General features: G+C 35.7%; 1 protein-coding gene across 1 annotated transcript; it reads right to left on the reverse strand.

The window, feature by feature from the left end:
- Positions 1 to 2,998: 2,998 nt before the first annotated feature.
- FBXO9 (F-box protein 9) lies at positions 2,999 to 9,902 on the reverse strand (the record flags this gene model as incomplete). The annotated part of the gene is made up of 7 exons (XM_009586912.1): positions 2,999 to 4,387; positions 5,700 to 5,854; positions 6,591 to 6,684; positions 7,454 to 7,549; positions 8,562 to 8,652; positions 8,955 to 9,073; positions 9,752 to 9,902. Coding segments are annotated over 7 exons (815 nt in total), but the record flags the coding sequence as incomplete, so codon positions are not given.
- Between the last annotated feature and the right edge of the window lie 1,582 nt (positions 9,903 to 11,484).

The raw sequence follows: 11,484 nt of genomic DNA on the forward strand, positions 1-11,484 counted from the left end.
TTTTCCTGGAATGTTCTCAAATTTTAAATAAGCTGTAGAGAAAAATAAATATACTTAGTTTATTAAGTACAAAAGAAAACTTCAAACTGTGGCATGCCACCTAATGGCAGAACAGCAACATTGTGCATTGGTACCAGTAAACACATATCAGGAAGTTGCATCCCAAAGCTTTTGTTTATTACTAAGCTGCAACAACCTGCAAGGGGTAGCGCTACTTTCGGGGCAGGGGGGAAGCAAGCAAATCCTTTTGCAAAATAAAAAGTTTGCAAACTAAATCAGGCAGAACTTCTGTTTTAGCAACTTTAGCAATCTCTTTCCTTTATGAAAGTAGAATTAATGAAATTTACTTTGGGTATAAATTTAGCTTTGGGTGTAAAATGGAAACATGTAGGGTTCACAGTGCTTGTGCGTATCTTCTCAAGGGAAAACTCATTCAGAAATAAAATGTGTGGAAAAAATGTCTACTCATCTTGGTTTTCCACATTAAAGAAAAATTTAATTTGGCAGGATTTACTAGTCTTACTTTTCTTAGCTCTGCATCATATCCAGCTATTTCTCAGAGCATTCTGAGGCTAAATTAATAAATGTGCTACAGACATCTTCAAAAGATGTCAGAATACCTGCAGTTGCCAAGGTAGGAAGGCTGTCAATCCTAAAAGATGCAGGAATATTGTCTTCAGAAGCAGTCATGTTTCATGATTTTTTTTTCTATTCGTACTCTGAATGTGTTCCATAAAATCACACTATACTGTAATTTTAACACCTGTCTCTTACTGCCTTGAACGATAGATACACATCAGCGTGGTACATCTGAAGCCTTTCAAATGGGCTACGCTACCAGAGCTGAAAGCAGTTTTAGCTAAGAGAGGATGCCACTTTTAGACATCCCAAAGAGCTCTATTCAATAGCAGACTATTGTTTCTCTTCCAAATCCTTTGTTTCAGCCAACATTATCTAGGACTTGTGGTTTTAAGAATTATTTAAGGACTTGGGAATTATGCTTTGGACAAGACAGAGGTAAGGCAAATCACTAACTGTTCCTTTTAACAATTATGCAAGTCATTTTACTAAGAAAGCTGCTAGTCTTAGCATGAAGGACAAAGCTTGAATCCAGACTGAGTGACTATCAAATGGAAGTCGTTGATTTCTTTAAAGGTGATATTAATACTAAATAACATATGTAACATTAATTTCTGAAATCCAAACTGTTTTGCAAATGTATATAAGCTTTTATATTTTTCTCATCTTGGACAGTAGAAAAGACAAAACGGAAAAGCACCTCAACAGTTCAGCCATTTTAACGTCAACAAAAGTTTCCAAATACACTGGCACGCATTCCAGGGGAATTTTCTTGGATTAAAAAAATCAAAACGGACTCTATTGTTTTCTTTCCTTAAACAAAAAAACTTGTGTAAACACCACGTGTTTCTGAAATTCTGACCAACTTGGCTCACGGTTACCGAGTGAATCAGGAGCTGAATTTAGCAGTTGGAAAGTGTCTGAAGGCCCTTTGCTCAGAGCGCTGAATCACACCATCTCTACTTCCTCCCCCCATCCACAGCCCAGCATTTCACACTGGTGTTAATCTCCAATTAGACTGAGTCAAATCAGCATAACATTTGATCATCTGAGCATCTTCTCTCCACAAAACTGTCCACCCTGCTGTCTTTAATCCAATGCATAAATGAGATCTACAGCTCTGAGAACCATGTTTCTGTCACCTCTTGTAGCCCTCCTTCCATTTCTGTAAGTGAATTTGTCTCAACTCATACAATAAACTCTTGGGAAAAAGGACTGCATAGGTGTATACCTTATTCTTTTATTCAAGTTACTAATATAATTAGTAAATTACAATTTCCCAGCAGTAAACTAGTTATACCAACTAATGTCTTCATATGGTAATTAAAAGGACAATAAAACTAAATGATAAGAACATAGAGCCTCCAGCAACTAAAGCCCTGGACTATTGAAAATCACTAGATAGAATGAAGGAAAAGCAACTAGTCACCCATTTCTTTGCTGAAACAAGTACTATTTTAATAGCTGCACGTGAACAGACAGTACCTGCTGATAAACCATTTTGAAAGACAAAACTAGCTTGACTTTCTTGTACCGCTAAATGCAGAGGAACAAGTGTATTAATCACAGCTCAGTCTCACAGATAGAAGGCTCATATAATTTTCTTGGTGAAGGAATATTTCATACAATCTTAAAATAATCATTGCCTGAGACTTCTGTTGAATCAACATCTCAATTTATAACAGAACATTAGCTAGCTTTTCCTTTATGCCCCGAGTATATTTCAAACACATGTCCAAGGCAAGAAAAACCAAAAACTCAGAAGCAGCAGGTAAGTCTTGGTATGAAAACAGTTTTGAATTGAAAGCCTCTTCTACCACATCCAACTTGGTTACTGGACAAAACTATACCTAAACAAATAATCGGTATCATCTTTTGATTCTTGTGACAAAAACTTTTGACATTTCCCAGCAGGCAGAATCAGATCTGTATCTTTCACCCTCAACAAAAGTGTAGGCAACTAACACCTTTCCCTGTTTACAAACTTGACAATATTTCAAAACATTAAGCTGATATTCTAAGCAATCATTTTTCCCTTCAGCAATGAGAACACAATACACTCCTTATTAAATGTTCTGTTGTATGAAGTAATAGTGCAACTGCAGTCTAAGGACATAGGCCAAAGAAGGGTTATAGGCAGAGTCTTATTAGACTAGCTAGAAAAGGCACAACGTTTCAGATATACACAGCCTTATTCAGAACCCATGTACCTGAAAGCTCCTCTACTTTTCTCAGATACCCTGTAAGTATATAGTATAATTTATTATACCTATAGTATAATAAAAAGTCATTAAGAAGTTAATTCTATCTGTCAGTCTTGCCTAGCACGTAGTTTATGCATGGTAACTCCTAACTCATCATCTTTAACTGTATGAAAATAATGATTTCTTGGCAAAATAAGAAATTGCAAGGGATTGCATGTTCAAAATCATGATTTATTGATGTATTTTTAATCATGTAGCTCCTTGCAAAGATACACTTTATAAATTATGGAACAAGTATAGTTCTTCCCACAGCTTTCACATTTTAGTCCTCAAGTCCAGGTCAGTATTTTGAAACAAGATGTTCAAAGGTAAATTATGCAAAATGGCTTTAAAAAACTACACTAAAAAGCTTCAGTTCTTTCAGAATCCAAGATACATACAAAATAAGCGGCATTACAGTGTCTGCACTACACCCCCAAGCGATATATGCAGGAGAAGCAGCGTACAGTACCTGCACCAAACCTCAAGGTACACTTCATCATTAGCAGTACACAGCACCTGAACATCTACAGCAGCCTCAAAATTTATCTTAGTACAACAAATGCTCAAAGGGTTTACAGCATCTGGAGCAAGGTTAGATGAAGAATTATAACACATTACAATCACGTCCAAGTGAGCCCTGCTTACCTGTGCATTCAGATCTGGCCAATGCACAAGCAGTACACACCAGCATTTCACCATTGCCCTGTGACACTTCCCAAGCGGAGCCACATACCCTGCAAACTCGTTCTACAGAACAAGAGAACAACTCACTTGCTCTCCCCTTCATGCCCATCCTGTGGCGAAGGCAGGCTCCACTGAACTTCTATCAGGATCAAATTACATTATGACCAACTGACATCACTGCATTGGTGGGGATGTACCTCTGCAGTTAAATTTTATACATCATGTTTGCTTGCCCTTGATTGTTTTTTCTTAAGGTTGATGTTGACAAAATGCCAGATCTTAAAGGCAAACAAAATAAGTTTAATTTAAAGAAAACATTTATTTGAAGTTCTTTTAAGTCACACAGTTTAACAGATGTAAGACAACTTTCTCCCCCTCACATTTCAAGCCTTCACCAGAGACCCCACACACACTGTCCCATGGACAGCGAGATTTTCCTTTTGGACAAACCAGTGTCCAGGCAGATGAAGACTCACATTTTAAGCAGTCTGATTTATAAAATCTGTTTAAAAACAAACAAACAAACAAATAAACAAAACCAAACAACAAAACTTTGTTATCAAATTCTTGTCACAAAGTAAAGGGGTTTAATACTCATAAGCCTGATCTCAAAACAAAACCCCAGCCATTCATAATCAAATAGAACATACTGCCTTCAAAAAATTCCCCAAATTTTAAAATGTTCCAAATATATACACATTTATAACTTAAGTGTTCATTAGCTACAACCTTTTATTCATGCAAGAGTTGTGAGAGGAAAAGGTGTTTCTTAGAGCGGCTTTTCTGAAAATGCAGTAAAACTCTTCACTCGTGCAAAGAACAAAGGGGTGTACATTTTGTCAATGTCGAAAGTAGTAACAGCTGTCTCACCAGTCGATCTGCAAAGAGTATTGTATAAGTTAAATTAGACTTAAGTTGCTGTTTAAGTCCCTCAATAATGCAATCATGTTCCACAGTACAGTGTGTGCACCTAACTACAGCTGGAATGTAAGCATCTTTCATACTGTCTCGTTCTGAAAGCATTTGAATGTTGGCCAAAACACACTATGTAGAATACACTTCTATTTTAATATCAAAGAAAGCACTTTCCCCTTCCATTCTTATTATTAGCTCCAAGACTTGAAACAGCACAGGATGTCACTCAAGTCACCATATTAATATTAAAGTAAAAAAAAAAACAACCAACTTTCATTTGTTTCACTTAGAACCCTGAATTCAGAACACAGAGTGACAGCAAAAACTTTATGTTTACAAAACTTTAAAAAGAAGAAACCCAAGTATTTCTGAACATCAGTGACAAGAAGCATATGTCCTCCTAGCTGTGTTTTATACTCATCTTTATTCTAGTTTCAAAAGGGCACCACCATACTGAGAGGTACAGCAGAACCTGAGCAGTACAGAAACTTCATGCTGAAAAGAATGTCTGTGATATTGCCACTTCTTCATAAATTAGGTTGTTTTTATAAAAGCAATTTTTCTGTTTATGGAAGTTACCTATACTCCCAACCACTACTAGTTTATTTCCTAGGTTTTATATACTTACATCTCAGTAGCTGAGCCATGTCTCTACAAAAACACTGAATATAGAGATTAAGATGACTGGAAGATGAGGCCTAAATCCACCCTAAATGCCAACATCAAACATCTGGACAGACAACTTGCCAGTAATTTAGAGTGTCAGGTGCAAGAACAGTGGCCACGGCTCTTGCTTGGTTAGTTATCAGAACAGCTGGTCACATGCCCGTATTTTGCACTTTGGATTATATAGTTTGTAAGCATTAACAGTTCTCACATGATGGGTGAAGACATTTCTACCATGCACATCCACAGAAGAAAAGAAATATACCTTAATGAGTATGTTTTCCACACCCCTTTACTAGTACCACACTAAGTCATTCAACCCTGACCCAGTTCTGAAATCATTCCAACACTGTGCATAAATCCTTTAAATGGCTAAAATACTGCAGTTCTACTACTTCGGAAACTTCCCATACCATTATAAAAAGTTACCAAAATCCTGGGGTTTCTTAAAGTAAAAGTTCATTACAATATATCAACTCAGGACATTTTGTTAAAGCCTTGTAAGTCTCACAGCCTTTACATCTTCTGTACTTAGTACTGGATAAATTAATGTCACCTGTGTTTCTATAGTTAAGTATCCTTCTTTGATCTTATTCCCCACTTACTTACTTGTAAGTTATGTGACAAGAATGATGTATCCAGACAAGTTTGTTGAACCTCTGGCGCCCACTGGAGCACAACTGTAGTCCTACATGAAAACTGTGATCTGTTTCTTGTGCAGGAACACGGCGGAAATACCTGTATTTGTGGTAGTCAATTGGTTTCTGTACAAAGAGAAAACAAGTTTCATGACCTACAAAGAGCACATTGTGCAACTATTTATCCTGAGGCGTAAGTAAATGTGAGGACAGATTGTTAAACTCTCATACTTAAAAGCAAGTACTGGTATTCCTTGAAATTTAGATGTTAATTATGGAAGAAGTTTTCACAGAAAGTAAGATAAGCATGGAGGACACCACCCAAACTATGCAAACTCACTGTAAAGTAATGTAACACTTTTCTAGCTCTTCACAAGTTTCTCTTGACAGACACTTTGTAATCAGAAAATTTTGTGATGTAAATAAGTTGACCAAATCATTCAGAGTTCAATTAATGAATACTACTTATTTAGTTTTATTTAATGCTGTGGAACATAATTGCACCCAGTCAAAACTGATCTTAGAAAATGACCTCCTCATCCTTCCCTTCTGTTTGTTAACAATGTTAACAAACTACCTAATAGCACCACACATGGCAATTAAGCCTAAGGGGGAGAACCATTGCTCAAATGTGAACCAGATATTTAGCTGTCTTAACAAAAAGATTATTACAGATTTGGGAAAAAAAAAAGTAAGATAAATCACCATGCTTATTTATATTTTATTTTTAAACCATTTAAAAAATGAAATTCATTTTTTAATCCTCTGGTGTAATGCAAATCTTCAGGTGCCTTAAAATATTCAGTCTGAGAAAAAGCCACCTCCTTAAACTATTTTTCTGCTATTCTATTTTGCTACCTACCTCTTCCTTTTTCTTTGTTATTACAGCAAATACTTTGGTTTGATTGTCTGTTTCCTGGGAAAGGCGATAATGGCCAAGCAAGATTGCATCCGTTCTGGAAGGTTAAGAGGAGGATAGTGTCAAGGACATAAAAATATTCCCTGTCTCAAAAGAATGATGTACCTATAAATATCAGCAATGAAAAGAAGACTGACTGCATATCACAATCAAGGAAACTATTTTTATTTCCATTTAGTAAAATACCAGGCTCACTGATGATATGAAATGATGAAAACATTTTGGAAGGCTGCTTTTAATTTTCCCAGATAGGACAGTAAAGATAAGTTAGTCAGTTCTACCTAGCCTACTGCTGAATATTTTCAGACTTCTGATGAACAGCTCAAGCCTGTTCTGAAGTTGCAAACGATTTTGTGTTTTTAACAAGTTTGTGCAAACATAAAAAAGAAATCAAGCAATAATTTAGTCATATCCCACCAAAATCTTCACTTTCCTTCAAACAGTCAAGGAAGTGCGAGAAGGCAGTCAATTACAAAATAGTATCTTTAAAAGGATTCTAAAACCACCAAGCTAATAGCATGTATCCTTCCACCTACTTCCTTTAAAAGTTTAAAATCACATAACCCACGAAGGAAATCTAATTACAATATGACGACCTTAAAATGAAAGATACCTTTGCATAAAGACCAAAATTTTTTGTAGTTCTCAGAAGAGAACTATAAACATCAATAACACAATATAAATAACATTATATTTTTACTCTCGTTTTGCTAAGCCAGGATATAGAATCCGAGACAAAAGTAAATAGAAATTGCCAGCTAAAAGCAAGATGAAAACTGTAGAGCCAAATATTTTATTTCAATAACCTTGTATTTTTAGTCCGTAAGCGAGGAACTATAGATTGAGGATCTTCAGGAGTTGTTAGCATCATAACTTGACCATCTGGAAAGAATCTCAAATACCTGCAAAAATATAATCACACAATACAAACCTAGAAAACATATCCTTTTTTTGTTGTGGGTTTTTTTTTAAATCACAAGATGTTTCCCAGAAGGATATAGAACTTAACAGGTAATAGGATTTGAAAACACATTTCTTCACACATGATGTAACAGAAAAAAGAGATCAGAAATCAAAAGAGAGTTTTGAAGATTAAAAGATCAAGTTATGAAGAGTTATGAAAGAGGGCAGAAGTTCAGGAGTTTTGTCCCCTCTAATCAAAGCAAGAAGGCTACCCTGGAATCAAAACTGACCTCAAGTTAAGTTTCTCCATTCCTAGCATTGATTGAGACAAATGCAACAAAATCTTAATTACAGTATCAGTACAGAATGGACAATGTCACATTTTTCAGGTTCTGGGATCTGACCATTTTTTACAGTACTCAGATACTGTGCCGATGTTTGTGAGACTATAGAAATAGCCATGAGATTCAATGACTTCTAGTAACAGTTTCCAGCCTCAGAAGGGACAGCAGAATGGAACAATAAATGCAGGGAACAGCAGGATGAAAAACAGCAGAAAAACGGGCTGAGGAAACAAATGGCAAGGTATTTACAGCAAGTTGAGAAAGCCCAGCCTCTTGATTATTTACAATTGGCCACAAATAAGTTAAAAGACAATTCTTGTGTAATCACTTTTTTTTCCTTTGGTGAAAACAATTATTACATCAGAAATGTAAAGCAGAAGTGATTTGGGGAAAGAAATCTGTGGACAAGTATTACTGTTGTTACTGTTTAAGTTTTATCCACATGAAATGGTATAACTGAGGATGAAATGTGTTTCTAAGGCCATCTCTAATTATCATAATAAATCCTATTTCTTAAGTCCTATTCTCAAAAAATATACATAGCTTTACACACTGTAGTAGTTCCACTGAGTTTTACAGAATGATTAATGTTTGTGATATCAAGGGCTGGATCTAAAGAACTTAAGAGAGAGAAACATTTCACTCACTCATTGTACTACAGTTCTACCTGTAATATTCCACTTGGTGCCACGCTCTATAGAAACCATCAAGAGATTGTTCTCCCTGACGTATGTATTTTGTCTTGCTGATATATACACCTACAGGAAAGGAAGATATAAGTATACGAACAAAAATTAAGTACCTGAAATATTTAAGATGAAAAAACCAATAATCTAAAACTTTTGAGTTTACTTTTGTTACTTAAATACATGCAAGTTTTTATTTTTGTGCCTTGCACCCTTCCCTTCTCTTTACAGAGAGACTCTCTACAGACTCAAAAGCCCGAACAAGTTCAGATTAGGTCTAACAACAATGTCAGAAACATCAAACCCACCTGATTGCTTCTGTCACGGTTACATGCAGTAAAAAAACCAGAACTATTTCCAAAAGTACATCTTACCATCAAATCGAACGCGAGGCCTTTCCAAAAACATTTCCCTCCAAGAGGCATATGGAACAAGTTTATTGCAGCTCCTGCCCCATATTTTCAAACAGACTTGATGCCAGATTTCAGGATCTCTAGGAAAAATGAGAAAAAAGCAAACCCCGTAACTTTCCTGCAAACTTTGTTTAGCTTTTATATATCAAAGTAACACACTCCATTATTTAGTTTGGATGCAACTGAAAGAAACTTTCTTGAACAACAATGGCTCATAATTTAAAATCATTGACTAATTTACTTAATCCTGGAGTGTTTGAAAGCCACTTCCTCTTCCTAGTGAAATTAAAGAACACAATGCCATTTTCAGCCAAGTACAGAACAACACTGCAGCAGCCTGGCGCTTCTCTGTGTGGCCATATGAGGATGATAACACAACAGACATTATTTTGGAGATCTTGCAACTCTGCCTTTCAAACAAGGTAGAGCAAGTAAGACTTTCAGCAACATTTTTTATTACAGTGAAGTCATCTATCTAACATACCATTTAGTGATGTATTCAAAAGCTGATTAGCACTGTGAGGAGCATAACATGAAAATTACCATGGGAAGAAAAAGCAGGACAGTCCTACATGTACGATTTAGCAGCCTAAAGGAAAAAAAAAAAAAACAACCCACCTTTCCAACACAGGCAATTTTGCTCTATGGATTTATTATCCACCTCTATATACTGTTTACATATGCTTGAGCATAAAAAAGCTCTTTTTTCTTCCTTAGAGCAGAGAGAAGTTTCACTCTAGATAACTTATCTACAATACCTGGCGCAAATGTAAAATCCTCGACAAACAAGAGATAATTGCTCTAATGATCTTAGGTCCAAGTCACTCGAAACCACCCATCGGAAAATGTACATTAGTACCTCCATTGGCAACACTGCAAAGAGAAAAGAAATCCTTGTTAGATGGTAATCTGTAAATTAACAGGTTATCTATAATTCCAGGTTTCACTATTACTGAAGTTCTGACTTTCCATAAAAAAATCCTACTTTTCCACATTGTAGCCAGATGCCAGAAAACAAAAAAATTATCTTTAATTAAAAAAGTCACTATACATTAGACAAAAGTCACATAACAAAAGAACAAAAATCAAGAGCTGAAAGTGCATTATGGTAAGATGATAGATAAAACACAAATATCTACAAATGTAAGGTGTTATACCAAAAATTCCACACATACATTGCACATCCACAGTGCCTGGGAAGCAGTATTTTCTTCAAACTGACCTAGTGTGTAACATCACCTCAAAGCATACTGCTTCTGCATAACAAGCTAAATAAGCTCAGGTCAGGTTCAGTATTGGATAGGAGGTTCTAAGAACAACTTATCCACTATGAAATTGGTAGGATATCACTCTGTATTTTGTGGTACAAGTCCAGTGATTGAAAATGGTACCACACAGCACTGTTGTATTGAAAGACTTTTTCTAATGTCACACAAGATAATGACAGAATCCTCATCAAAGCACCACAAGATCATATGATAATTTTCCTAGCATTAAAAGTTCAGTGAGAAAGCCCTGGGAAATTAAGCCAAAATTCTTTCTAATAAATTTCTGCCTCCCTAAGTTTTCTCTGTTGTATTGAAAGACTTTTTCTAATGTCACACAAGATAATGACAGAATTCTCATCAAAGCACCACAAGATCATATGATAATTTTCCTAGCATTAAAAGTTCAGTGAGAAAGCCCTGGGAAATTAAGCCAAAATTCTTTCTAATAACTTTCTGCCTCCCTAAGTTTTCTTTCTCTGTTGGGTATAATCTTGTTTACTAATCTTATACCATCAGGAGTCACACTTCATTTATTCTCAACTACTGTTGCTTTCCAAAGCCTATGGCTTGAACTGTATCACCACATGTACTTAAGACTTCATGATTTTACTCAGTATAACTGCTTTGAGATCAAATGGAGAAAACAGCTGAGTGGCATAAAGGTACATTAAACAGTAACTAGCTGTAAATACCATGGTAGAAACCGCAATTGAATAGAATTCTGATTTTTAGTGAAAAAATGTCCTTCTTAAAAAAAACTGCACTGCTGCACTCCCACAAATCCAATGAGACCATTTTTGCCATAAAATTTGATGAAACCTAGGTTTCACATTTCAGAATACTAACATGATAAAAAATACATACACCTCATTGGGCACCAGTTTCTGTATTCATTTAACACGCATCTCATTTCATGAATCTGACTTAATTCTATGTTTTATTATTGAGAAGTCATAAATTTCCTATATTGCCTGTATTTGCAACCATTAAATTAATGCTGCAGTATAAACAAAAACTGTGCAGATTATTGCTACAAGGTACAAAACAGTCTCTGCAACTTATGAGCTCTTCGGTACGAGAACTCTTAGTGCCTTGGAGAATGGGAGATACAAAGGCTTAAAAGTCTCTTACTAGTGCTAATAGGTATACATCTTCCATTCTGATAGTCACCAGTCAGCCAAAGCCTTTGATTACCTATCTTATCATCCATGTGTCCTGGTTTC

The sequence above is a fragment of the Fulmarus glacialis genome, unplaced genomic scaffold (assembly GCF_000690835.1).
Source record: "Fulmarus glacialis isolate BGI_N327 unplaced genomic scaffold, ASM69083v1 scaffold6701, whole genome shotgun sequence".
In the NCBI taxonomy this organism is placed as follows: Eukaryota; Metazoa; Chordata; class Aves; order Procellariiformes; family Procellariidae; genus Fulmarus; species Fulmarus glacialis.